This window comes from Pseudopipra pipra, chromosome Z, assembly GCF_036250125.1.
Source record: "Pseudopipra pipra isolate bDixPip1 chromosome Z, bDixPip1.hap1, whole genome shotgun sequence".
In the NCBI taxonomy this organism is placed as follows: Eukaryota; Metazoa; Chordata; class Aves; order Passeriformes; family Pipridae; genus Pseudopipra; species Pseudopipra pipra.
In genome coordinates this window covers 63,719,499-63,747,474 of record NC_087581.1, presented here as the reverse complement: position 1 = coordinate 63,747,474, position 27,976 = coordinate 63,719,499, and the positions used below count along the sequence as shown (strand labels likewise).

At 40.3% G+C, this 27,976-nt stretch overlaps 1 protein-coding gene and 1 long non-coding RNA gene across 3 annotated transcripts in view; both read left to right on the top strand.

The window, feature by feature from the left end:
- Positions 1–26,390, top strand: part of LOC135407517 (uncharacterized) — an 88,202-nt gene extending 61,812 nt beyond the window's left edge. The window contains exon 2 of the long non-coding RNA XR_010426906.1: positions 23,764–26,390. This is a non-coding gene — a long non-coding RNA (uncharacterized LOC135407517). The remainder of the gene's footprint in view (positions 1–23,763) is intronic.
- Positions 10,129–26,390, top strand: C9orf72 (C9orf72-SMCR8 complex subunit). Of its 2 annotated transcripts, none has more exons than XM_064642605.1 (11): positions 10,129–10,209; positions 11,652–12,137; positions 15,058–15,117; positions 16,010–16,105; positions 16,744–16,808; positions 17,560–17,632; positions 20,428–20,544; positions 21,256–21,491; positions 21,983–22,040; positions 22,468–22,577; positions 22,660–26,390. In XM_064642605.1, the coding sequence occupies exons 2-11, from the start codon at positions 11,694–11,696 to the stop codon at positions 22,844–22,846; spliced, it is 1,446 nt and encodes a 481-aa protein (XP_064498675.1). In that variant the 5' UTR covers positions 10,129–10,209; positions 11,652–11,693; the 3' UTR covers positions 22,847–26,390. The 2 variants fall into 2 exon arrangements, with proteins under 2 accessions (XP_064498675.1, XP_064498676.1); XM_064642606.1 differs by lacking the exon at positions 10,129–10,209 and adding an exon at positions 10,308–10,696.
- Positions 26,391–27,976: the final 1,586 nt, after the last annotated feature.

Here is a 27,976-nt window from a genome sequence, read left to right as displayed (position 1 = left end):
GAAGTCTCTGTAAGACAGAAACCTACCATAAATGACTGCAAGTTTAGCCAGTCAACCAAGCACTAAAACAAATATTTGATGAATCACAACACAATTTTTTCAGTATCGCTTACAAAGACCCTCTAATATTTAAACATACCAAACAAGATGATCAAGTCTGACAGATAAGGACGGAGAAAATAAACATTGAAGTCAAGACAGAATGCCAAAGATGTGAAGTGTGAGTTTGTTATCAAGCTTTCCTTGCCATGCTTCAGAGCAGGATCAATTAAGGTGCAGAAAGTTACCAAATGTTTTCTTCAGTGAAAATAATCATACACATTATGAGGCAGTGTTGAATTGTACCCACATTGTTGTTCTAAGATAAAGCTGTCATTGACAGCTGCAGTCAGCATCCTGCACTGCCTCAAGGCAAGGCTCTCCTCTCCTGCAAATCTAAGGAAATTTTGCCGCTGATCCCAGCGGAAGTAAAAGCAAATGTAGAGAACGAAACAAGACACAGCAAAATAAAAACATCTCCAACACAGTTTTACTTCTACAGCCTTCATTAATACCCAAGGTTCACCTGCCTATCGTGTCACTGTTTTGTTTAATTGTAAGAGATGAATGAGTATCTGTAATCATTTTAAGTATCATAAAATGCTATTTGTATTTCTAACCTGGCACCACACACTGATCAGAATTCTTTACATGTAGCTCAGAGGGCTTGCTAAACGCATTTGATGTCATTGTTAGCCAGCTATGTGGGTGCTTGAAAAAACTTAGTCACCCTCAACGGTCTTAAGATGTATGCAGCCCGTGAATGCTTCATCCTGTGGTTACATACTTGGCTTGCACCCACCCATATGGAAAGACAGACTTATATGTGGCTCCTCCCAGCTGATTATAATAAAGTGCTGAGCTGTATCTGCATTTTAAGTACTTTCCCATACAGAAAGGCTATGTAACTTGGCAACTACCATGGTCCTAAGAAACCATCATGTTTCTCCACTGCTCAGTTCAGTGTAGGACTGTGGCTCCTGGGTCACATACAGTTCTGGAAAATTCAAATGCAGTATTTGTTCTGGAGTTGCAGCCAATGATGGCAGCAAGGAGACAGGAGGACAGGGTTGCTGGATAATCAGATGTCTAACTATGACAGCAAGTGCACCAGCAGGGAATGCCAAAGTTGGCAGTTCTTCACTGCTTTGCTGTCTAGCTGAATATCCAGCTATCCCTCAATGAAGAACTACTGCCATTTTCTGATTGCAAATTACTCTCAGGGCCGCTGCTTGGAGGTAGGTGCTATGTGGCTTGTGGATCTAGGAGGACTTGGATAAGCACTTTTAGTCTTGCTAAGTGGAGTGGAATATATTTCTTTGGCCTTGGAGCTGTAGGAAAATAGCTGTAGTAATTTTGTTTAGCTCAAGAGGAGGCACAAAGAATTTTACATACCTAAGAGTTCTTAAGAATGCTCTGTATGAAATCCAGCTGAAGAATCTTCTATCACAAAGAGATGGAAAAGCAGGAGAGAGGTAAACATATTGCTCTACCAAGACATAAATTTTGGGTACCATGCTATTTTTGTAGGAATTAAAAATCAGATTTTTCAATGCCCAAAAATATCTCAATAATGGCAAAAGAATTGTAATGTGGAGATTTAAATGAGCTGGCAGTGAGACAATAAAGCCAAATAAACAGCTTGGTAGACTAGCTCAACATTTACAGCTTCATCAACTTGTGATCACCCTTCAGCTGGTGCCATTTCAGGCACAGAACAAACCAGTATCACTGAGACTCTCTTGAAGTATTTTAACCAAGGGACTACATGTTCAAAACACTATCAGAGCAACAAAGACATTATCTAGCTTCTAGGAATTGCCCCCTAATCCTTTGAACAGGAAATTCTGGTAACAGTTTGCTCCTTTCTAGAAGTAGGAGCTTTGAAATCAGTGACAGAGACATAAAGAGGATAGCAGTAAAGCCATACCCAGTTAGTTGCTGGAGTTTTAACACAGAATGCTATGTCATGCACCTAAAAGGGAGGAGTGACCAGCCCTCTAAGTACCTGTGGAAGTGTTTTCCACCTGGAAATCAAAGTGACAGTGTGTTTTACCCAAAGTGTTAGCCTGTTTTAAGGTTCCGTGCTTTGGTTTTTACTCTTATAATGCCCTGTGCATTATAAACTTAAATACAGTTAAATGTATGGACAAGTTACAAATATGCAATCAGACAGAACTCTTCCAGATCCTCATCCTTTCAGTTGTAAAATCATCTTTCTGTAGTTACTTCCCTGCTCAGATTTCAGAGAGCTAGAGTATGAGAGTGATTGCTAGGATGCCTGCAATGCCCCTTTTCTGTTTCAAACAGCCAGATAACAAGAAAGGATCAGATAGGGACATCAGCATAATGGTGAATATGAATGGGACAACCAAAACCGTCTAAACCGATAATGCTAAAGATAAAGATAACCATCAGAGGGTAAAACAGTAATCAGGTAATTAAGAGAGACTTTGGGAAAAAAAGAAGGAGTCACCCTTAAAAGCAGCATTAAAGCAGCAGAAACATCTGCAGTGGGAAGGACAGCAGAGCCAGGGCAGCCCTGGGACACCCTGACACTTGCTGGTGCAGACAGAGCAGCCTAGCTGCAGCTACACTTGCACCCCATCTCTGTGAAGGACACAGCCGAGGGAACCCTCGTTAGCATGCTTCTATGGGACTTTGCAGGGGATTTCTTCAGCAGCATGTGGGTCTGGGCTGCAGGATTGGAACTGGTGCACGTACAGTTTGAATACACTGTCACACACAGTGATAGGAGAGGGGACATGAGTTTGTGACCTTCATATAACACCATCCATTTAACTGGGGGGAGGCAGCATACCTGGATGCCTTTGTAACTTTGTGGGAACATAGATGGGCCTATAAAAATTTGGAAGTGGCTATCAGTGTTTTGAAAGCATTTAGTATCACTTTATGATATTGCTGACACTGATCCTGAATGCATAGTTCATTTGTAATTAATTTCAGGTTAGTAAATATAAATGGAACACTGAAATCCTGTTTTGACAATGGGGATTTGAATATTTCTACAGTTTTAGAGCACTGGGTGATCATAAAAGTCCAGCAAGCTATGCTTAAAAGAGCACTGTGAAAAATATGAAACACCAAAATGATTCTTGTAGTGAGGATGAGGCTCATCTGCATTAGCAGGTTTTCACAACTTTTATGTAGACATTTGCCTTCTGCCACATCCCCAAGCCCTCCAAATCCCCTGTAGTTCCTCACTGTAATCCTCCTTTGTAACGATGAACAAGAAACCTAAGCCATATTTTCATGGCTGATCAGGTTGGTGAAAAATCTGTCAAAAGCAGTTGTGATACAGCTGATCCCATCTCCTTACTTGCAGCCTTGTTTGCTATGTTTTGAATCAAGCTGCACCCTAGGGTTCATTACTCCATGAGTGTGGTCATCTTGTGTGAAGCACGTATCACACTACCAAAGGTTATCATGTCAGCTTTGTACGTTGCTTTAATGTGTGGTGATACTAAGAATATATAGATGTAGCCAAGGTAACAAGTGAAAAACAAATGGATTCTTATCGCAAAAATACTGAAAAGCAGATGTGTAACAGTTGGTGATTTAATCAAGTGGACTGACTACAGAAAATTGCAATTACGGAGAATTCAGCAGAAGACAGGCCTGCTTTTGTTGACAGTTGCGACCTGGCTGGTTTCAAGTTTGGGACAGACCTCGAACGACCCCTGAGGAAATCTGCTTGTCCTTTGACCAAAACCTTTAGTTTACATGAAGTCTTACGGAAACTGCTTCTGATTACAGAGCAATGTACCAAGTAGACCTGGTAAGGCTGTATCAAAGTAGCAGTGATATCTGAACTGCACTGCTGCTTTCCCTTAGCACAAAACCTTGACTTTAGAAAGCCCCTACCTTTTCCTCTGGAGATGGTTTCACCAAACCTCTGAGTATTGGCCACAGGTACTACATGAGAAAACTTCTTACCCATGTTGGGCTTGTTACCCAGCTACTTACTAACCAGCTTCTGCTGATTCTGTAGTAAGTCTCTGACCCATTTCAAAGATAAAACAGAACCAAGATCTTGCCATGCTTTTTAAGAGTGTACATAAATATATCTTGAGAGAATATGATAGTAATTTTGTAATACATTACATACTTCCTTCAGAAACAATAAGCATTCCTTACATCAAGCATGGTAGAGTAACACCTCTGACAGCAACAAGGTACATGCCTTTGAAATCAGTGTCCTCTTTTCAAGTGGAAATCACATTGGAAATAATGAAATAGAAAATCAATGTTTTAAAAAAATGTGTACCTCAGTATTATGTTGAAAGTGGAAGAATAAAGAGCTTCAAGTACAGAAATACCATGTCTCAAAAGTTCTTGTGTTGGAGCTTATAAAGATTCTGTGGATCCATTAAAATAGCTGGGTAAGGTACTGCAAAATATGTGATTTTAGATCCAAAACATGAACAAACTAAAATCTCCATTTTCAGTCCTAGTATGAAAATCTTTGGACTTAAAAAAAATATAAATTGTCTTTTTCTGGCTTCCCTGATTTCCCTTCCTCAATTAATAAAAGTACTTGTATATGAACAAACAGCAGAGCATAGAAGTGTCCATCAAACATCACACTTCCTGACTAACCCTCTTCAGCCATACCTGGTTGTGAAGGAAATGTAATTCTTTAGCGCAGTCTGCGTGGTGATGGCAAGTACCTGGGCTGTTTTGCTACCCAAAGTTCAAGAGTGCCTTTTATGGCAGCTGGAACGTCCACGAGAGGACTTTACACTCCACTGTTCATTGGCAGATAAAGGCTAATGCACTCTTAGGGAAGATCTTAAAACATTTCCCAAATCTGACTATCCTAATCGAGTAGTACAGGGCCATTTCCATAAGTCTGTGAGAAAAGGACAAGGTTTCCTCTACTTAAAACTCCTTGCTGCTAGCTAGTGCTTGCTAATTGCCAGCAGCAAGCACTTCAATGGCAAACTGCAGGGGCTATCTATCACTTCTAAAACCAGCATGTTTCCACAGATTTTCGTCAATACATCTCAGAGCCTTCCCCAAGAAGAGAAGTAAAACTCAACAAAAGAAGTGAAAATGAGGAGGAAGTGGTTTATGTAATGGTCCTAACAAGCAGTGCTGCTACAGTTTCTACTGCCTTTTTCATTTGTAACATGTATTGAAGAAGCCTTCTGTTGAAGTTGTTTTTTCAGCATCTTTCAGACTTGAAAATTTCTCAAAATATACATCTCCCATTTTAAAATATGGTCTTGGGTTACAACCAATTTGTTTCATTGTTAGAAGATCAATATGACATAATGATATATGCTTGCTTCTGTACAACACTATTCCCAGAGTAAGGTTTGCCTGCCTACCTGTCCAAACAAAATAGAAATTGGTTTTCAGACAGATAAGACTGATCTGTGATGCAGCTCGATTGTATTATCACACAAACATTAATACAAGAGAAAAAAGGAGAGTGGGAACACTCACCTGGGGTTGGGAAGAGGTCAGACCAGAGGAAAACAGCTGTTTTCAACAGGAAATTGGTTAATGGAGACTTAACTTAGCTGAGCTCTTACTGCTACGAGAAACTTGGTTTTACAAAGTATATCTCATATATATATATATATATATATATATGTATCTCACAGGATATTATCTGCTATTTATTGAAAGTGACATGTCTATTTCCCGTTGCCAGCTAACCTCTACATGGGTAATTGCATGTTTTCTTTAACACCATTTATTATCTTGTTGAGACAATACACTTCATCAGTGGTGTTCAAATAAAACAACACAGCTGGGTATATCTCGATGGTGGATTCTCCTTTAGCTTTGTAATTTATTTATTTCTAACTGATGATGCAGCAATATAGTGTGGACTTCACATTCCTAACACTTTGCCAAGTCAAAAATACCCTGGTACTTATTATAGCAGATCCTGTCTTGCTGTGTTTTTGAAAACAGCTCTGGAATCAAGTAAACACTCAGAGATCACATGACCACTGCTCCTTCATAAATGAAACAGCACCACCTTTGGATGTTTTTTTTATTTTAAGTATTTCTAATCAATGCCAGGCATCTTTTAAGACACTAAATTTGGTTTTCCATTTTTCAATTTGTGACTGTTGAAGAGGAACTCTCAGGGTGATTTCAGCAGCCAAGAAAGAGTTAATTATCTTTATGACCTAAATCCACAGTCTATCTATCCAACCTGTAGGGAGCTGAATGGCTGTTTTCACCTATCCAGACAGGATAGGTGAGGAAGCTGAGTGTTCCCTGAACATAGCTATTTGCTGAAAGCTCTTTTGTCACATATATTCTTCATTCCACCATTCATCTGTATAGATCTTCTGTAGTAATTTTACCAGTCATGGGCTGGAAGAGATATAACACTTTTCTTTAGGAGATTGAATTACCCTTTCCGTGTGTAAAAGGTTTAGGGAAAAAAAAAAAAAAGGATAAAATACCTTGTGTGATAGACTGAAATGTTAATGTCATAACCATTGTCAAAATCATAGAAAGACTTTTTGTCAGACTTTAAGGAAGCAACAACCAAAGTACTCCCTTCCCACCCCGCCAGTGCACCTCCTGACTTGTGACCAGAACTTGAGTTAGTCCTATTGTCTAATTATCTCAGGTCAAAGGAGAAGTAAACAAAGCTCAGTAGGTGAAGGAAGAGAAGGAGTTTGGGTGTGTGATGGTGAAATCTCTCCACACAAAGCAGAAGGAGTAAAACAACCCCTCCAGAAAGAACACACATACACGGGACATTCACACTAGAGGCAGCTGAGAAGGGGTCATAAACCATGAAAGATTCCCCCCCTGCCCCCACCCAACTCATTCCTGAGGCCTTCCACTACCAGAGGACTGCACTGTGATCCAAGTGATGCAACAAATCCAGAACCTGCCACAGGAGACTGCAAAGCTTCCCCCATTGGACTCTATGTTTTGTGGGACCCTTACCACCAGGCAGACTGGAAGAAGAGGACCCATGGGATGCCACCAAGTTCTATGGAGTGGTGACACATTCTGTATTTAATCTCTGTATCTGTACTCTCTTTCTTCCCCGCTCCTCCTTTTTCCTATTTCTTTCTCTTTCTCTGCCTCACATTTACTATTAAATAAAATCCATACTATTGACTTTGGCATATGGTCTTATTTGCACCTTAATTTGGGCAGAGACATTTCTAATAATTTTAATAACATAGCATTCTGTCATTTAATATCATAGCATTCTACCACTGGAGATGATCTGTCTGGACACAATCCTGTGCAATGTGCTCTGGGATGATCTGCTTGGGCAGGGAGGTTGGACCACATGACCCACTGTGCTCCCTTCCAACCTGACAGGTTCTGTGATCTGTGAAGTATGAACATCATGAGAGCAGTCAGAGATAGCACCACTCAGACACAAACATCTGGTGGGATGCAGCTAGAATCAATACTAGAAGTTGTGTGAAATCAATTTATATTCACAGGTCAAGCTCAAATTTGCATGGGCTCCAGCACCTCCTGAAGCCAGTGTTTCTAAAAACGAGTTAAAACTAGTAACAAGAGACTCAATAAACATGCAGTGACAGTGCAAGTACACTTCACTGGTTTTAATGTGGATGTGAAACTACAGCCTTAAACCATCAACCAGAAGTACTGCTGAAAGTTCCATCATTCACCTCTTATAGTACTGAATAGCTAGGGATAGGGGAGGCCAAGCTTTGTTTCCTCTAAACCTGCCTTCATGTTCTTTATATGTGCAATAAACCACAACCTCAGCACTGATTTCCACACTGCCATTGAGTGTTCCTGCTTCTTGCAACCTCAACCAGTCCTTCCCATTTGCTCTCCTTTATCTTGGGTATTAATTTTGTGGCAATCTAAGCTGGTTGAAAAATATTCATTTTATTACTGTGAAATTAGCTTTATTCAAGGTCAGTTTTATGCAGTGATGTAGACTTGTGTTGGTTTGAGTGCATGCATGGTTTCACTGCAGCAAGGCAGCTAGGTAATACCTTATGCTTCCATGGCCTTTCTCCATGAGGCTGAGCACCTGAATTCCACTATATTTTGGTTTATTTCTTTCCCTTTTTGCCTACGTACTCCCTTATTTTAAAGCATGACATCAGTCACAATAACGCTTCAGGATGCCATACTAAAATCATAAATAAAAAAAAAATGTGATGTGTTTTTGCTTGAGCTCAGTGCCCGAGTTCATTTTCATCTTCTCGGTGTTGCATACTCTAATTTCTTTACAGATGTGCAGCATTAGGTTTCGCAGCCAGATGTACTCTCTGTCTGGGGAAAAATATCTGCCTGCACTGCAGCCTGTACCTTCTTTGACCTGTCCACAAAAGGCACCTGCAGAAATACTGTTAGTCTCTTCAGATTATATGCAATAGGATTGTTACTCTGTGAGAAGAAAGGAGGCAAAAGCAAAGGAAAAGAAAAAGACAACGACCACATTGCTATGACAGGCAGAAATTCCACTCTGCCAACACTAGCACTGCAGCACTTAGAGAGACTCACTTATGCTACATCATCACTGATCTAATATCAACTGCACTTTCCTTACTGTAGAGCTTGGTGTCTACAACTACATGATAATCAGTTTATAACATCTTAACTAAAGACACAAAACCTATTTTTATAAACTGCACAGATTAACATTTAGACGAGAGGTAAGTAGTGAAATTCCACAGTTTGATGCCTAATCTTTGAATTCAACAAATTAAATAGCAACAACTTTTAAAACTCGAGTTTAATTCTGCTATGCCTCCAAGTTTTTGTGTAATGGGTGCATACATTTTTTCTGGTCATTTACTTTTCTTGGAGCTCTGCTTCTCAGAAGCTAAAATTACAATCCAACACATAAGTCATTTTATGTTCAGTGTTTATTTTTAAAATCATTAATTCAAGTAACATAAAAGGCAAACTTTAGCTGGCTGAAGACTACATTTTTCAATGTGATGCTATACAATTGCCTATTATTAAAGGGATTTTTACAAGCTGCCCAGGAAGTCTCCTTCTCTGGAGACATTCAAAACTCACCTGGACACATCTCTGTGTAACCAGCTCTAGATAACCTGACCTTGGTGGGGGTTGGACTAGATGATCTCCAGAGGTCCCTTCCAACCCTAACAATTCTGTGATTCTGAGAATTTTGAGAAGGGTGATTTTTGTGCGTAAACTGGGAGGGTATGACTCAAAAAAAAGCACAATTCAGGTCTCTTGCATGCTATTAAGACTTCCCGTATGGACACGTTCAAGCTGCTCAAGACACAACTCCTCAGGATACCTCATGGTACTACTCCTCAGGTTTCCTTTCTAGGCTGTAAATACACACGTCTCTTACATGTGACGATGGTGATTTTAATAACAGAATCATAACATGTGAAGGGTTTGGAATGAACCTTAAAGATCATCTTGTCCCAACCCCTGTGCCACAGACAGGGACACCTCCCACTAGACCATGTTGCTCAAGGCCTTGTCCAATCCGGCCTTGCGCACTGCCAGGGATGGGGCATGCACAACCTCCCTGGGCAACCTGTTCCACTATCTCACCAACATCACAGCAAAAAATGTCTTCCTAATACCTAAACTAAATTCCCCCTTTTTTCAATTTGTGCCCATTACTCCCTGTCCTATTACTATAATTCCTAACACACAGTCTCTCTACGGCTTCCCTGCAGGCCCTCAGACAGGACTGCACAAGGAAGGTAAGGTATTCTCCATACACCTGCAGAACTAAACGAAGCTCACCCACGAGCACCGCCACTGTTCCGCACGCGGTACGTTTGGAACAGTAACCCAACGCCGACACTGCTGGCTTCCTCTCCTAAAGCTTAAAAGCCCCTCCATAAACGGATGCACCTGGCACACGGCGCTTCTGGCTTCCTCCACAAGCCGCACTGAGCTGGGGCTGTTCTCTCCCGCAGTGACCCGCCTGCCGAGCCCCGCTCCGTCCCCGTCCGGGGAGGGCACACCGGCCCCGCTCCCCGGGTCACGGAGGGCACACTGGCCCCGCTCCCCTCAGCCAGGACACACCAGCCCCGCTCCCCTCAGCCAGGACACACCGGCCCCGCTCCCCCCGGCCGGGGCGCTGCTGCGCCTGCGGAGCCCGCGCGGAGCGGGCGGGGCGGGGGTGGGGCGGGGTCGGGCCGGCGCAGGCGCGGAGCGGCGGCCGGAGCGGAGGTGAGGGGGGCGCGGGGCCGGAGCGGGCGGGGGGTGTTGGCGTTGGGGCCGGGCCAGCGGCCCCTCCGCTGTGCGAGGGGGAGAACCGGGTGTCCTCGCAGCGTTCCCCCATCCGCCTCCCCGGGAGGTTCAGACCAGACCCGGAGGGTGCGACACGGGCCTGATCCGGGCCGGGAGCGCGGAGGTGCCGCGGCTGGAGAGGCGGTGGGGAGAGCGAGCCTCCGGTCGGCCCCTCACTGCGGGGAGGCACGAGAGGCTGGCGCCCTGTCTTCCCTGAAAACCCTGAAATCGCGGTGTCAGATGGCCAAGTCAGTGGGCCTCGACTTCCCCGGGCGGGGCACTGGCGGCTCCTGAGGAGAAGCCGGACAGAAAGGGGCTTTACGCCCCTGCTGTGAGGAAATACACCTGGATGATCCTATGTGGGGCACTCACAAGGAAAAAGAAGTTCAGATACAGAGGTCTTCTGAGTTAGAGCTGCTGTATTAAGGTGGGTGTTCCCTCTCCTGTCCTGTGCAGTGCTGCAGACAGACGGGAAAGGAAAGCTGAGTTCTGGTCATGGGAGGTTTCCTCGAGATGAGTGGGGTTTAGCTGTTACAGCTTTCCGTCCTGGGTTGCGTTTGTTTGCAAAACTTATTTTTAATGTCTTCCTGTGGCTGTAGCATAACTTTTAGGGGCGATGGAACTTCCTGTTGTCTTCTGCAGCCCCATCAGAAGGGGGAAGCTCTAGAGTTGTTGGACACTCCTAGGGAAAATGTTTAAGGACTGTTTCTGCATAAGATAAAGAATTATGCATCAGTACGTTCTATAAAGTGCTGAGCATTTGCCTTGTATCACAACACGCTGCACATCACCGTGATGTAAAGGATGTATTTATCGTGTGAGTTTCCTTACAGAAGTTGTGTGTTGTGCAAGCTCCTCATACTTCTGTAGTGAGTAAAGGCTATTTGGCGTCTGATTAACGTTTGTAAAGCATACCTCTTCATTATGTGGAACGTATACATATAGATATATATATATACGCTTCCTGAATTAATAAAGTCTACAGTGAAATCTCAGGTGTAGAAGTCAGGTTGAGAGTCTTATTTGGAAACAAAAGAATTGTAGAAAGGCTTAGGTTGGAAGGGACCTTAAAGATCAGTTAGTTCCAACCCACTCTGCCCTGGGCAGGGATGCCACCCACCAGATCAGGTTGCTCAGGGCCCCATTCAGCCTGGCCTTGACCACTTTCAGGGACTGAGCATCCACTTCTCTGGGCAACTTCTTCCAGTGCCTCACCACCCTCATAGAATTTCTTCCTATCATCTAATTTAAATATCTCCTCTCTTGGTTTAAAACATCTCCCCCTTGTCCTATCAATATCTGGTCATGTAAAAATAAGATGAGATGATAATGAGGTCTGCTCTAATTTATTGTTTTTTCCTGCAAAAACTTTTTTTTTTTAGGTGATGTAAGCATTTCAGTTACACACGAGAGAGGAAACAGGCATGTCAGCTCTTTGTCCACCACCGTCTCCTGCAGTTGCTAAAACAGAGATCTCTTTGAATGGCGAGTCACCTTTATTAGCTGCCACTTTTGCTTATTGGGACAATATTCTTGGGCCCCGAGTGCGGCATATCTGGGCTCCAAAGACAGAACAGGTACTTCTCAGTGATGGTGAAATCACTTTTCTTGCTAACCACACTCTGAATGGAGAAATACTCCGGAATGCAGAAAGTGGTGCAATAGATGTGAAGTTCTTTGTTTTGGCAGAAAAAAGGGTAATCATTGTGTCATTAATCTTTGATGGAAACTGGAATGGAGACAGAAGCACATATGGACTATCAATTATACTTCCACAAAGTGAACTTGGCTTCTACCTGCCACTTCACAGAGTGTGCGTGGATAGATTAACACATATTATAAGGAAAGGAAGAATATGGATGCATAAGGTAGGTTAATTGTTCATTACTAAAATCAGTTGTTAGATTGTCATGTGAAAAAGCAGAAACTGAGATTCTGTGACACCTTTAATGTAGCAATTCAAAACTTACAAAAATTCTAAGGAGACTAACCTCTACAAGTGCACAGTTTTGAAGGTTAAAAGTTATGAAATTACTATGTCAGCAAATACAAGGTTGAGATTTTTAGCCACGTGATTCTATCCTTGTAATATTATATAACCTGTACGAGGCTGTCTCAGGTGCCCTGTATAGTTTTTCATCTCTCTGAATTTCATCTAAGTAGTTGCTTTTAATTGTATCAATTTGTGTATTAAACTAGGTGAAGTTGTAAAGTTTTGTGTTTCAAATCATTGTTTTCGCTGCTGAGGTCCAGAAAAAGGAACCAATGCAATTAATGCTGTCATTGCTCTTACAGTTTTATTTTTTAAAAAAAGAGTATTAACAAACAGTTTGGCAGGAGTTAAACTGTGTAGAACTAAAGGGAGAACCACAAAAATACATTTACTTGTGAAACTCAAAAAGGAAAACATGCTAAATTTTTCTGAAGAATTGGAACTCTGACTTTTGGGGACACTATGGATATTTCCTTATTAAGTGAAAATTATTATGTATTTTTCTTTAAAATAAGTAACAGTCTAATAATAAAAATTAAAATGTTTGTCATCTTCATGGTATCCAGGTTGTCTTAGAACAGTAGATTGCACATCAGCTGTAATGTGTATGCCAGTGCTCACTTTGATAAAGTTTTTGTACCTCTTCTGTTCTACCATCTGCAGACAACATACTGTACACTTCCTTTTTGAGTGCTTTTATCTGAACTAATTAAGATTACAGAAATAACAAGCCGATGTTAATTTTTGTGTTGATGTTTCCTTTTTGCTGTATTGCCTGATGATGGCTGGGAGTGCTTTCCATCACATTGGCTTTTCATACTTCTGGGGCTTACTTTTTAGTGGAGGGATAATACATAAAGTTCGTTTTCAATATAGTAGAAACACAAATATTTCATTCCTAATACAATCTTCTAAAAGCCTGCTGGATGTTAGTGCTTTTGACGTAAGTGAATGCTGTCTCATGTTCCTGATTACATTGCTTCTGTCATTTAGTGCCCTCTGTACTGACTTCTAACATGGGTGGTCAAATAAGGATTATCCATCATTCTCAGTTTTTGGACATTGATCCATATCAGTATGTTTTCACAGTGGAAAAACATGTGGCATTGAGAATGACAAAAAAATGTTTTCTGCTAGTTTCCTCAGAAATGAGTCATTAAGTTCTTTGTTCTTTTTCACATATTCTTGAAGCAGATAGGTCAGCTGGGTTAGCTGAGAGAGTGATGAGAGAGTGATACATTCTGAAATAGATATTTAGTGTCCTTTTTTTTTTTTTTGAAGGACGATCAAAGATCCCTGGATATATCTGCAGTTCTTCATTTTTAACTATAGAAGAGAAAACTGCTTTGAAAATGTAGATAAAAATTTAGGCATGAGTTGTAGAATAATAATGAATTAAAACATGTTCATTCTGTAGTTTGTGCTTTGAGGTAGTTCAACAACTATGGTTATATAAAATAGAACAAAAAAATGTTGAAAGGAGCTGTCTACCTGTTCTGGAAGTTCTAATAGTTGTAATTATCAGCTCTCACTGGTTCTGTGTAGAGGCAGACAGCAGTTCCAGGTAGACTTGAGATGAGAAGAAGCCTTCTGAACTTGAGGATTAGTAGAAACATGGAGCAGTGTTCAGAGTGTCACAGAAGGACAAGCAACTCTAAAGCAAGTCGTCAATATGGGATTAGAAACCCTTTTCATCTACTTCAATTTATATTCTAGATGTTTGTCTAATAATTTTGAGGAGTTATGTTTCCAAAAAGATGGGGCTTACACCATTTGTTCAGCCTTATCTTCATGAAGACTGACTTCTTTTAAAGTCATTGTCAAGGATCTTACTTCTCTGACACTGAACTGAAGGGCAGAGGTGCTGTGAAGGAATCTGGCTTGTTTCAGTATTGTTGTCCAAAGATGTGTCTTCTGGGTGGTTAGGGCAAGTTTTAGGACAAGTTACTCTAGCTTATTCCCTATTCATCTGCTCAAAAAAAACCTTGAAAACTCTTTTCCCACCTGAAGTTGGTTAACTTTGAGTAGATTGGTCACAGAAAACTTATGAGTAACCAATAACAATGCAATAACCTGTCAACTTCTAGCAAAACATATTATTAGTTCACTCAGCATCTGCTATTTTCTGTGTTTTGATTGCTCCCGTGATTAATGCTGAATTTTCTTTGTGAATAGTAACTTGATTCCATTCTAAGTTCATTTTTAGTGCAGTTTGCTACTCAACTGCTGATGAGTCTGTTTTCAGAGTTTTGTTCAGTCTCTTGTACATTGTGCTTTGTGTATTTTGAGTTTCATGTCTCCTATATTTGGTTAATAAGACAATATTTTGAAAACTTGTCAGTGTCTCAAGAGGTGGGGGAAAAAAGTCCTTTTTTCCTACCCTCCCCAGTCAAATAACTTTTCTCATTCTGGAGATCTTCTTTTTCTCTTGCTGCATCAGGAACCCTCATACATAAAATGGACTTCCTCGCCATAATCCGATCATTTGGCATTTTCTTGATCTGTAATGAAGAAACTTCATGTTTTGTCATTGTCATCACACGCTCCCTATCCTGCTACTCCTGCCCAAGCGTGGGAGAGGTTTGATGGGGGGCAGAGCAGGGAGTGTTGATCTTTGTTGCATGACATCACTTGTTGCTAAAGTCAACTCTGTAAAAGAAAAGAGACTTGAACATCAAAATTTGAATCTAAGAAGCATGACTCCACAGGGAAGAAACTGTACCCTTTGACTGTTGTGTGCATACATACATAAACAAATAACAGAGCATTTGTATCTAACTGCTTCTCTTGCTCAGGAGAGGCAAGAACATTTCCAGAAGATTGTCTTGGAAGGCACAGAAAGAATGGAGGATCAGGTAAGGGCCACCTGGTTCATGCATATGGCACACCATCGCAAAACTGTTTGGCTGCATCTGATGACTGTAGAACTGCTGCTTATTTTTGGGATCGAGGAAGATACTGTGGACTAGCTGATGATGTGCCATGCACAGGATTCAAAGTTTTTGAAGATAGGATGATGGAAGCTGTGATCAAGTAGAAGGAAACTATATTTCATCACTTTAGGGAAATCTGTGAAGAATATTACCTTTCAGAAAAGGAAAGTCATGTACTTGAACGTGAAGCTCTATAAAGGCAGGAGCTTCCATAGAGTCATGCCGGCTTCCTATCAAGGTTGGTTTTTCACTAGGTTAGGTCATCTTTTTGAGTTACAGAGATGTACAGAGTGTCATGTTGGAATGCGGTTGGAGACCTAATGGATTAGACTGTGAAAAGAATTTGATTTCTGAAACTCTGAATGTGAAATTGTGGCTTCAGTTTCTTGTGATAGGTAAATCAGAGAAGTATTCTTGTATGTTAATAACTAATGTGCCTGGTTTTGGTTTCCTGTTACTGTTAATACATCAGACTTAGATGTAAAATGCTTAACAGTGGTTGCATGTAATATAAGATCATCAGATCAGCTCACTCCAAATGCTTCTTGTCTAGGCCCATCAAAAGTGATTGTGAAAATTAGCATAAGACCCCGGAAATACATTTAAGACATGATGTTGGGAAACCAAATATGTGTTTCCAGTTCATGTCTATTGACGAGTAAAGCCCAAGAAATCTATGCATCAATTTCTGCTCAGACCACCGTTCCAAATAATAGGAAGTTAACGATGTTTTGCATGTAATATAGCAAGTTCATATTAGTAACTTTGAATACTACCCAATGCTTTTCCTTCAAGCATTTTATTTATTGTGCAGGGTCAGAGCATCATTCCAATGCTGACAGGAGAAGTCATTCCTGTAATGGAACTCCTTTCATCTATGAAATCACACAGTGTTCCAGAAGAAATAGATGTAAGTCCTTGTTTTATTTATATTCTGAATAAAAAAAGTGGCTTTAGCCCTCTGGATAAAAAAAGTAAATTTGGCCCTCTGGTTTGATACTCACTTTGGCAGAGAAAAGGCTGCTGTTTTCCTAAATTCTTGTAACTTTGTCTCACTTCAAGTTCTTCTAAGTGGTGTAGGGAATGGCAGTGTTTTTTATGGTCAGCACTTAGCAAAATTAACTGCTTAGGATGATACCATTTTAAGAGCGCAAAGACTATTTGATGCAACCTAAAATGAATGGACAGATAAATGGATTTGATTTTGATACCTTTTTCAGCGCATTATAGTGTTCTCACTATATGGAAGAAGTAGAAGTGATCTGACATTCACTAATTTAAAGTGTTCTGGACAAGGTCATAGAAATAAAAAAACACTAGGAGGAACCTGATTGTGACTGGTGAAGAACATGTAATAACATGTAATAACATTTTTAAAATTCTTTGTCTGAAGTCAGGAGGTCTTTTTAAGACTGTGGTTTTTAGGGAAATCTTGCAACTTAAATAGTTCCCCAAAAGTTCCCAACTATCAGTAAAAGTGAAAATCAATTAATTGGAAGATGTTTCAGATCCTTGTCTAACTTTTTTATATATTTACTTGTATTTCAGATAAGTGACACAGTGCTAAATGATGATGACATTGGGGATAGTTGCCATGAAGGCTTTCTTCTCAAGTATGAAATTCAGTTTTGATTTATGCTGTAGTAAAATGGTTTAAACTTGTGTGTGCATCTAAATGTATCTATCTGTATGTGCATGTGAACTTGTATTGGAATAGTTTAGGAGGGGGGACAGTGACACGTATTTGGCTTTTTGAGATTTTTGTCTATAAAATGCTATAAAGGCTTTTGTGTTTTTAGAATAACGGCTCTGGGCTAATAGCTGCATCTCTGTAGATGGTTGTCAAAGATACAAATATAATTTTTCTTTGATACTTATATTTAATTTTTTGAGACTGTAAGTCAAAGCCTTACATTTTTATGAAATAGCAAAAAAACTGGGTTGTGTATAAATATTGTATGTGTATAGAGTGCTTATTGAATTGTGTATTCCTCTTTTTCCCCCTTTTTTAATGTTTAAGTGGAACTAGTTGAACTTGAGGGCAACTTGGTCTCTTCCTGCAGGAAAGCGTATTTCATAGGTTTTAATTGATGTTCTTTTACTTTTCATAACATCTCCTGTGTAACTGCATTGATTTATGTAGTGGTTAGTGCCCTCTATTTATACAGCATCACATATGCTTTCAATACTGCAGAAACTGTTGAACTTCTGCATTTCAGCAGTTACCTTACACAGCTGTTGAAAGTCCATATGATTATGGGCCTATAGGCTATAGGAGCACTTTATTCTTCTTGTCAAGATGATAATTGTTTCATTTGAAAAGTTTGATTAAATGTATTAACCTATGTTTGTTTTTACTTGCAGTGCAATTAGTTCACACCTGCAGACCTGTGGTTGTTCAGTAGTTGTAGGAAGCAGTGCAGAAAAAGTAAATAAGGTAACATACTTTCCAAAAACTGAACTTAAATGCTAACTGTCAGGAGTGTTAGTGTGTTACTTGGAACAAAGTTTATTTATACACATACTTGAGGTTGAAGAAGGAAGGAATACTGTTATCTGGCTATCTTTAGCTGACTGGTCTTGCAGATGATAATTCTACCTGAAAATTGCCTTATCAGCTGTATTCTGACAACTATAAGAAAACCAATGTATTTAATTGATACAGTATATGAGTAGTAAATGAGTCTGAGCTTTTAAAATTAGGTTCTTTAGCTAAAATATACAAATTGAAGAGACATGACTGGCTTATCCATTTCAGCTATGTCATATAATCATCAAGGGGGGAGGAAACCTTTAAGATGGTCAAGTCCAACTGTCCACCCAGCACTGCCATTGTAACCCCTAAGCCATGTCACTCAGCATTAGATCCAGGCACCTCATGAACACCTCCAAGAATGGTGACTCCACCACCTCCCCAGGAAACCTATTCCAACGCCTGACCACCCTAACAGGGAAAATTTTTTTTCTAATACTAAGCTTGAATCTCCCCTGCCTCAGCCTAAGGCCATTTCCTCTTGTCCTCTCACTGCAGGCATGCCAGAAGAGGCTGGCCCCCACCTGGCTATAACCTCCTTTCAGGGGGTTGTACAAAATGATGAGGTGTTCCCGGAGCCATTCCTCATAAGCCATTCCTCATATTTTCTAGGCCCTTCACAAGCCTTGTTGCCCTTCGTGGGACGTGCTGCAGCACCTCAGTGTCATTTTTAAAGTTGGGGGCCAAGAACTGGACACAGTACTCAAGGTGTGGCTTCAGCAGTGCCGGGTACAGGGGGATGATCACTTCCCTAGTCCTGCTGGCCACACTGTTCTTGATACAAGCCAGGATGCCATTGGCTTTCTTGGCCATGTGGGCACACTGTTGGCTCATATTGGGCCGGCTGTCGACCAGCCCCCCCAGATCTCTTTCTGCTGAACAGCTCTCCAGCCGATCCTGTTCCTCCCCCAGCCTGTAGCACTGCAGGGGGTTGTTGTAACCCGAGTACAAGAGGTGGCACTTCACCTCATTAACCTCATGCAGTTATCCTTTGTCCACTGATTGAGTCTGTCCAGGTCCCTCTGCAGAGCCTTCCTACACTCAAGCAGATCCCAGCAAATTTACTGAGGGTGCACTCACTCCCCATGTCCAGATCATCATTAAGCAGGACCGGCCCCAAAACTGAGTCCTGGGGAACACTGCTAACAGTGAGTATACAGACAATAACCACATCAATTGGTATTGTCTGTATACTCTTAAGCAATTAGTATCTGCATAATTCATCTTAGCACTGGGCAATAAACATACTTCTGCATCATGGGCTGCTTGTGTTTCGTGGAACCTACGTATATTTCTTCAGTGTGAAATAAAAATTGCAAACAGTGGGCCTGCTGAATATACATTACATGTAAACTATATATATTATGTGTTTCATAGTATGTAGGTCTCCTTTCCATAAAGAAATATAACAGGTTTTTTTAAAAAATTCAAAGCATCCTTAGTAAACCTGTGTTTTGAAAGAAACAGTTCATGGTGCTTTATAAAAATTGGGACAGAGGGGATGCATTGTTTTATATGTATTAAAAATGGTGTTAAAGCACCTCTGGTCAAATGAACAATAACCACTGAAACTCAGAGGGAAACCAGAGAGAAGAAAATTCTCAGATCTTAGCTGAAATCAGCTAACCATAGTTAATATGTAGGTCTTCAGACATGTAAGATTTATTAGGTTATTGGAAATGTTATGTTATATACATACACACACACACAAACTATATATAATATAAAGAAATGTTAAGGGCGTAGGTAGTTGTAAAAAGCTTACAGGTCGTGAAATAGTTAATGAAAAGGATTTAAGGTCTAAATGGTTATGAACATGTAGAATTATGTATCAATAAGCTAAACACTATAGAGAAAAAACAGTGTAAAAGAGTGTGAGACTCAAGATACATCCAGAGTAAATTTCATACATTAATTCTACACGTGTTCTTATCAGCAGCATGCTCCTTGTGTCACGGTACAACTGTTCTGAGGTAATTGCTTCCTTAATGGCATACTTTAGCGTGCCTTGAAGTAAAAAACACCTGTGGCATCTTGTGGCGAAAAGCATCAGTCAAAAACTCTGTTGTCATTGTTTTAGATACAGCAGAAAGACATTGTGCTTGATAGAGCCTTTTCAAATACCTCAGACACAGATAGGACTCTGCGGGTTAAGACTGAAAGATTAGCAGAATGGAATACATTTTGTATTTGGAGTGATTACTGGTAGCTGTTTCAGGAGTTTGAAAATGGATAATGAAGTACCTGTATTCATTTTAATTGAGAGTTTAAGGAAATTACTGAGGAAATAAGCATGGGTACTTATTTAGGAAATTGACTTGCCTGATTTGAGACAATAACTGCTATTTCAGTATGGAATGAATAAAATAAGACTTAAAAGGCTAGGAAAATAATCACAGTGGCTCATGTTTATGTAGTAGAGATAGAAGAATGCAAAAGTGATTTGTTCTACATAATTGGATGAAAAGCACACTTTGCAAAAGAGTGTTGGATTTTTTCATCATTTGACAAGAAGTTGGAATAGCATGGCATACAGCTTAATAATGTAAGCATGTCACTGTTCTGTGGCCTTGGTAAAGTTTTGGCTTTTCTAATAAGTGTCGTCAACTTTTGTTCATCATTTGAAGTGCCTAATACAGTCTAGTCAGACTCACTTCCTTACATTTTAATGTTTTTCAAAAGTGTTCTTTTTAATGCAGATTGTGAGAACATTGTGTCTGTTTCTTACACCATCTGAACGAAAGTGTTCCAGGCTCTGTAGAAGTGAGTCATCTTTCAAATACGAGTCAGGACTTTTTGTTCAAGGCTTACTTAAGGTAAGTATACGTAGGAAAGTTTTGTTCTTCTGTAGTTCAAGAACATCCTCCAGTGTGTTTGTGCATACGATACGCATACGCATGCACACATTCACGTTCGAAGAAATAGGTCATCTTCCCTTGGTTCTTTTCTGGTCCTGTGGCTTTCTGTGTAACTATTTGCATGTTAAAATTCCCAGCCAGTCTTTTCCATGATACATCTGTTTCTTGAGGATTGTTCAGAATTGTTCCTGTACTTTGAGGTACAATAATTATACTCTTTTCTCCACTTGGGGCTGGAATCCCAAAAAGCATTAAGTTTTTGTGTTGTACCAAAATCGAAGAAGGAACAGTTGCATCAGTCCTGCAGTTTCCAAGTATTTTAAATAGGCTACAACAATGTGTGAAGATGAATAGAAAAACAATGCTTCTTGCTCTGGTGAGCAGTCAGAACTTACCAGATAAATATAGTACTGTAATGCTAATGGGCTTATGAGCCAGGTGATGATATACTGTAATACACAGGTCACCTCAGTGCCTGTTTTCACTGTTATGTTAAGGGAATCATCCAGTATTAAGGACTTATTACTAGGATACAACCACCAATTCTCTTTAATAAAATATGTTTAAACAAAGGGGGTATAAAATTTAGGCATGATGCTTTAATATTGTTTAGTTCCAGTACAGCTTCGCACTTTTAACTGGAATAATATTTTCTTTTCACTAAACCAGGACGCAACAGGAAGCTTCGTGTTGCCCTTCCGTCAAGTAATGTACGCCCCATACCCTACCACACATATAGATGTGGATGTCAATACAGTGAAGCAGATGCCCCCTTGTCACGAGCACATCTATAACCAACGACGATACATGAGATCAGAGCTGACAGCATTTTGGAGAGCTAATTCAGATGAAGAAATGTCTCAAGATCATATTATCCACACTGATGAGAGTTTTACACCCGATTTGTACGTACTCCTCTCACATCTCACAGAGTGACTTGACTTGGGACAGGAGAGTGAATGGGTAGAAAGCCCATTTGCTAATAAAGTACATGAATTTTTTTTGCTTTTGAGAAGCTCTTTCAGTGCTGGTAGTTACATTTGATTTGGAGGAATTTACCAAGTCCTCCAGTAGTTTTGTTGCATTAAATATTGAAATTCATTTTCAGTGCTAATTCTGACCATGTTATGTTAATTTTATTGCCTGTTTAATTAGGGTTATAACAGGGCTAAGTGCACAGCCCAGTGACTTTCCTGGGTTTATTTAATTTCATCTGAAAGTTTTGCTTTAAAATTCTGCATTAGCTTTAAAAATGTCAGAAACCATTAACATTTTAAATTCACTTCTAATTTCAACCAGATTGTAAACAGTAATGCTGTTGCTGTGCTCAGATGCTGGAAGGTTAGAGTCCCTTAATGGTGTTACCTCACATGTTTGTTTCCTTTCTTTTCTACAGAAATGTCTTTCAAGATATCCTGCATCGAGATACTTTAGTAAAAGCTTTTCTGGATCAGGTAATTGTTGCTTTTTCAGAAGGAACAAGAGCTAAAGTTCGCTACTTTGAGCTCTAGTAACAAATAATGTACCGTGAATAGGTCATTTGTTGGTTTGGTAGCTCTTCATCATACTCCTGCTGTGATTCATCTCTACACAAGTAGAAAGAAAAATATTAGTATAATACTGAAACTCCTGCTTAGGTATGAAAAACAATGCACATTTGCTATTGTTGTGCAACACTGTCAACAATTACAGTACTGAGAAAGCTACCTGACTGAGAATAATTTTAGATAATTTTAACTTAAAAGAAAAATAATATTGTATCCAAACAGAATTGTAAAACAGCTTAATGTATTGCATCTGAGCAGATAGAAAACTAAGCAAGCAGGTTGACTGTATGTAAATTTCCATGTCTACCTAATATTCTGATATAATTTTTAACAGATCTTTCACCTGAAGCCTGGCTTGTCTCTAAGGAGTACTTTCCTTGCACAATTTCTGCTGGTCTTGCACAGAAAAGCCTTAACTTTAATAAAATACATAGAGGATGACACGTAAGTGAACAGATAATAGAAATCAGGTTCTGAGAAACTTCTTATGCCTTTTTTTACAACACGCGTTTTTATTTTCTTGCAGGCAAAAAGGAAAAAAACCTTTTAAGTCTCTTCGTAGCTTGAAGGTAGATCTTGACTTAACAGCAGAGGGCGATCTTAACATAATAATGGCATTGGCTGAGAAGATTAAACCAGGTCTACATTCCTTCATCTTTGGGAGGCCATTCTATACCAGTGTACAAGAACGTGATATGCTCATGACGTTTTAAAGTTCTCCACATGTCTGATATTGCACGGAATCTGTCAGTGTGACACCACACTGGTGACAATCATTGACGACTGAGGATGTGGCCTCAGGAGCTCAGTAACACTAAGGTGTGTCCGAAGCAGGAGGGGTCTTGTTAGAGGGTATATCAGCTTAGCTAGACAAGCATGATTATTTTAATGCATTTGTCTCTTCTATGTGCTTTTTTTTAACTGTAAAAGTAAATGTTACCAGAGGATCCTTGGCCATATTGGCTTAGTAGATAAATCTGAACATGTTTTGGTGTATGATAAAGGGAAGCATTTTAATTTTCATTCCCCAGAAACTTCCTTCAAGTGTATGTCAGTTTTTCCCTGTTCTGCTGTGTCAGTAGTTTCAGTTCTTCCACGGAAAACAATACATGTGTCGTCTCCAATCATGGAGGTTTCAGAATAGGCACTTTCCAAGAGTTTCAAAGAGTTTTTAAAAGTGTTTGTTCATATGTATGTGGTACTAATCTGAATATAAAAATTCCCTTATCTCCCTTTTTAACACCGCTGGCTCCTTCTTTTAGAGCATTTAAACGTTTGGAATTTTTAATATACTACAAGGTACTATTCTTGTGTGCAAGCTGTTGATTATTAGCAACCTAAACAGCAGCGTGCTGCACATGGGAACTAGGTCATTATTCAAGCAGCTTTGTGCATGTAAGTGCCAACCAGGATACTCTGTCATGTGTTGTTGTGCACATCCTGCAGTGAAGTGTGCAGCGATCCAGCATTATGGAGCTCTTCCAAAACACAAAACTGAAAACTTGGTGTCTCCCACAGCACACTCCTGAAAAAAATGGCAGCCCAGTTTGGACAGGGGCACTCTGTGCTGGGTTAGGAACTGGCTGGAGGGCCGGGCCCAGAGAGTGGTGGGGAACGGTGCTGCATCCAGTTGGGATCCAGTCACTAGTGGTAACCCCAGAGATCAGTGTTGGGCCCAGTTCTGTTTAATATCTTTATTGATGATTTAGATGAGGGGATTGAGTCCACCATCAGCAAATTTGCAGGTGACACCAAGCTGGGGGGGAGTGTCGATCAGCTGGAAGGCAGGAGGGCTCTGCAGAGGGACCTGGACAGACTGGATGGAGAGTTGGGCTGATTCCAATGGGATGAGGTTCAACAAGGCCAAGTGCCGGGTCCTGCACTTTGGCCACAACAACCCCCTGCAGTGCTACAGGCTGGGACAGAGTGGCTGGAGAGCAGCCAGGCAGAGAGGGATCTGGGAGTCTGGATTGACAAGAAGCTGAACATGAGCCAGCAGTGTGCCCAGGTGGCCAAGAAGGCCAATGGCATCCTGGCCTGGATCAGGAACAGTGTGGCCAACAGGTCCAAGGAAGTGATTCTTCCCCTGTACTCAGCACTGGTGAGATCACACCTGGAGTGCTGTGTCCAGTTCTGGGCCCCTCAGTTCAGGAAGGACATTGAGGGGCTGGAGCAGGTCCAGAGAAGAGCAACGAGGCTGGTGAAGGGACTTGAACACAAGTCCTATGAGGAGAGGCTGAGGGAGCTGGGGCTGTTCAGCCTGGAGAAGAGGAGGCTCAGGGGAGATCTCATCACTCTCTACAGCTACCTGACAGGAGGTTGTAGCCAGGTGGGGATTGGTCTCTTCTCCCAGGCAACAATCATCAAGACAAGAGGGCATGGCCTTAAGCTGTGCCAGGGGAGGTTTAAGTTGGATATTAGAAAGAAATTCTCTACAGAAAGGGTAATCAGGCATTGGAATTGGCTGCCCAGGGAAGTGGTGGATTCTCTGTCCCTGGAGGTTTTTAAGGTAAGACTGGATGTGGCACTTAGTGCCACGATCTGGTAACCACGGCGCTGTTGGATCAAGGGTTGGACTTGATGATCCCTTCCAACCCAACTGATTCTATGATTCCACAGCACTTGTCAGTCTTTCTGTCTGTAAACTGCTACTGGTAGTTCCATTATCAGTTTCAATAAGGTTCATAGAATCATTTGGATTGGAAAAGACCTCCCAAATCATTGAGTCCAACCATTAACCCAGCACTGCCAGGTCCACCATTAAAACATGTTCCTAAGTGCCACATCTACACATTTTTTTGTACCCTTCCAGGGACGTTGATGCCACCACTTCCCTGGGGAGCCTGTTCCAGTGCTTGACAAAACATTCAAATTCAAGTATTAGACCTTCCCAAAGAACACTAAGATGATGGACAAACTAAAAGATAAAACAGTATTTTTTTAATTTTACATCACCAATAATATATTTAGCAATCCTTAACTCAGAAACGAGCACAGCTATGAACTAATGTGATCAGTATTTTACTAAGTTAATTCTCGTTGTTAAGCTTGAGTACCTTCTTAGTTCAGCTTAGCACACCTCCCATTTTCGCTTGAAAATAAAACCACATTTTATATTTGTATGCCTCAACCTTTCTTTCTCAGTAGAAAGTAGAGTGATGTGGTGTCAGTTGAAATCCAGACTCTTTTTTGGTGATGTGTGTTACACTGAAATCAGGGGTACATCTGTACTGCATGGTGTTGTATCTTTTCTCTTTTTGGACAAACACAGGAATTTGTGTCATGCTTCAGTATAAAGTTATAACTCAATATTCGTTGTGAAGGAGCTGCACTTGTGATTGGAGAAGCCACGATTGCTTTATGGCTTACACTGTTTATAACACTCCTTGGTTAACAGGTTTCTGTTTTCAAGATATCTTTTTAGTGTTACTTTCATGCAGTGAGGCATAAAAGTTAACAGAAGTTAGATTCACAACTTTTTCTGAAATGTCTAACACTTGGATTTTAAAAGAAATACTGTCCCTTATTTAGATTCCTTACAAAAATTCCCTTACATTTTCTGAAAGACAAAGATTTGCAATTAAATGTTTAGAGCTTCTGGAAGACATGGAATTTATCCCCAACTGCACACCATTTTTGTCAATGACCATCATCAGCATTACCTGGTTGCAAAAGTAATTACATTTTGTGGAGCCATCTTTTTGCTGTACATGCATGTAGGACTCTTGCAGTGAGCTTGGCAATTCATCAAAAGAACTTGTCAGAATTATGCTGACATAAGTAACTTGTGCTGAGATTCTGTTAGTCTTCCTACCATTCCCGTTGCCTTCTGTGTTTTCAATTAATTGAGGCATTAGAAAAGAGCCTGATTTTGCTTAAGTTTTTACTGTCATGTCTGAGATAGTGAAATAAATTTAATAAACACTGCTGAAACTTCTAACGTAGAAGTTGTGCCAAAATCTAAGGAGCTTTAAATCTGCTGCTGAAATTAACCCTTTCAGCTTGATAGGTATTGGAAACTTAACACTGACACTACTAACAATCAAGATATTTGTTTACTGAAGATCCTGTCACTTTGAAATTACTAAAAACTACAACCTCTCTCAATTGCTGCTTTTGTTGCACAGCTGTCACAAGTGCACTGTCACAAGTGCAGAATGTGTAGTGAAGTACATTGTTAAATGTATCTGCATGTTGTGTTGTAAATCTTGCTCAGGAAACAAACTAATAAAATTCATGCACAAGTTTTGACTTTAACTGTTGCTGATTTTTTTCAGAGAATTTCCGGTCTGTGTCTGATAGCATAATTATCTTTTATCGTTTTAATTAAAGGAAAAATTCTTCTTCCTTCTTGTTAAATTGAAAATTATGCTAGGATGTTAATGTCATTGATGAAAGTCATATATTACTTAGCTTCCACCATTTCTGTTAAGGACTTACTTATTTCTGGCTGAAACTGCTGGGACTTGCTGTGCCTCTGATGTGCTCAAATATGAATTTAGCCTCTACTTTTAAAAAGCTTTAATCTCATATATTTTATCTAGCAGTCAGTGAATACCTTTCTTCAAGATTTTATTTCCTTACATTTAAAAGAAAATGGCAAATTTATTTCCTCCAGTTGGATTTGAAAGGGAAGTAGTGTTTTAGAGCATTTTTAGTAGCACTTTATTCCTCGTCTTTGCATACCCATAAAGGTAGCACAGAAAGATATCCACTGGAATGTCTGATTTGTGAGGACCACAGAGGATATTCCAAGTCTGTATACCAATATGCTGTAATGTCAGTTTTATTCCAAAGCTGAATAGGCATTTTGGTGATGTTCTAATCCCTAAGCCGGCAGTATGATATGCCAATATAGAATGCCAGGACTTCGACACTGCATTCTTTTCTGGGAGAAGGTGTTACAGACCTTTCTCTTCCTATTCTCAGATCTGTGAAGATAAAGGAACGTGGTCCGAAGCATGAGGACTATCTTATACAGGCATGTTGCTCACCTCTGTTGTCTCATCAGAACTTAAAAAGCATGTCCTTTGTCCTCTTCAACAGTGAGGAGGCACAAACCATAAGCGTTAGAGCGCAGAGAAGGTTTTTTGCCCATGAGTAGAATGTGGTTGTGTCGTTTATCTCTGTCCTGAGACAGAGCTCCTGTTACACCTCCTGCTTGGACAAAACACCAAGGGAACTCCACCACAGATTGTCCTTATTTACAAAGTTCTCCACCTGATATTTTGACTAAAGGAAGTAATTGTCTTGCTTTTCAAAGTCGTGCTGTTCACGTGTATGTCTAGAGATTCCAAACAGAGAAGACTTTCAGTTAAAGCTCAGAAGTATGAAAAAAAGGACACAATCCTGATAATGACCATCAAGTAAGTGTGACTTCAGTTCTAAGTAAAATAATAGAGCCACCCTGCAAGAACTTCTGTCTTTCAATTAACATACGGCAGCTTTTCAAAGCAAAATATCAGAGGAAAGAGAAATTTCTACTTCAGCACAACAGAACTTGCAATTGATAATTGTTTTCTTCTCTTAGATATTTCTGTCTCTATTGTCATGCAGATGTATGAGGCCCTAGACAACTAGAAAAGGGCCAGTAGACAGTCTGGAGAACTGTAAATTGACCAGCTTTACTGAGGTACCTGAAAAAATCATAGCATGTGTCCTCTTAGAGCTCATGTCTTACCACATGAGGAAGGAGAAGGTGATTGGCAACTGAGAGCACAGCTTGACAAAGTGAAAAATGCTTCACCCATCTTATTACTTTTTGTGATAAAATGACTGGATTTGTGGATATGTGGAAAACAGGATACAATTTAAGCTGACTTCAGCAAGGCTTCCAGCACCCT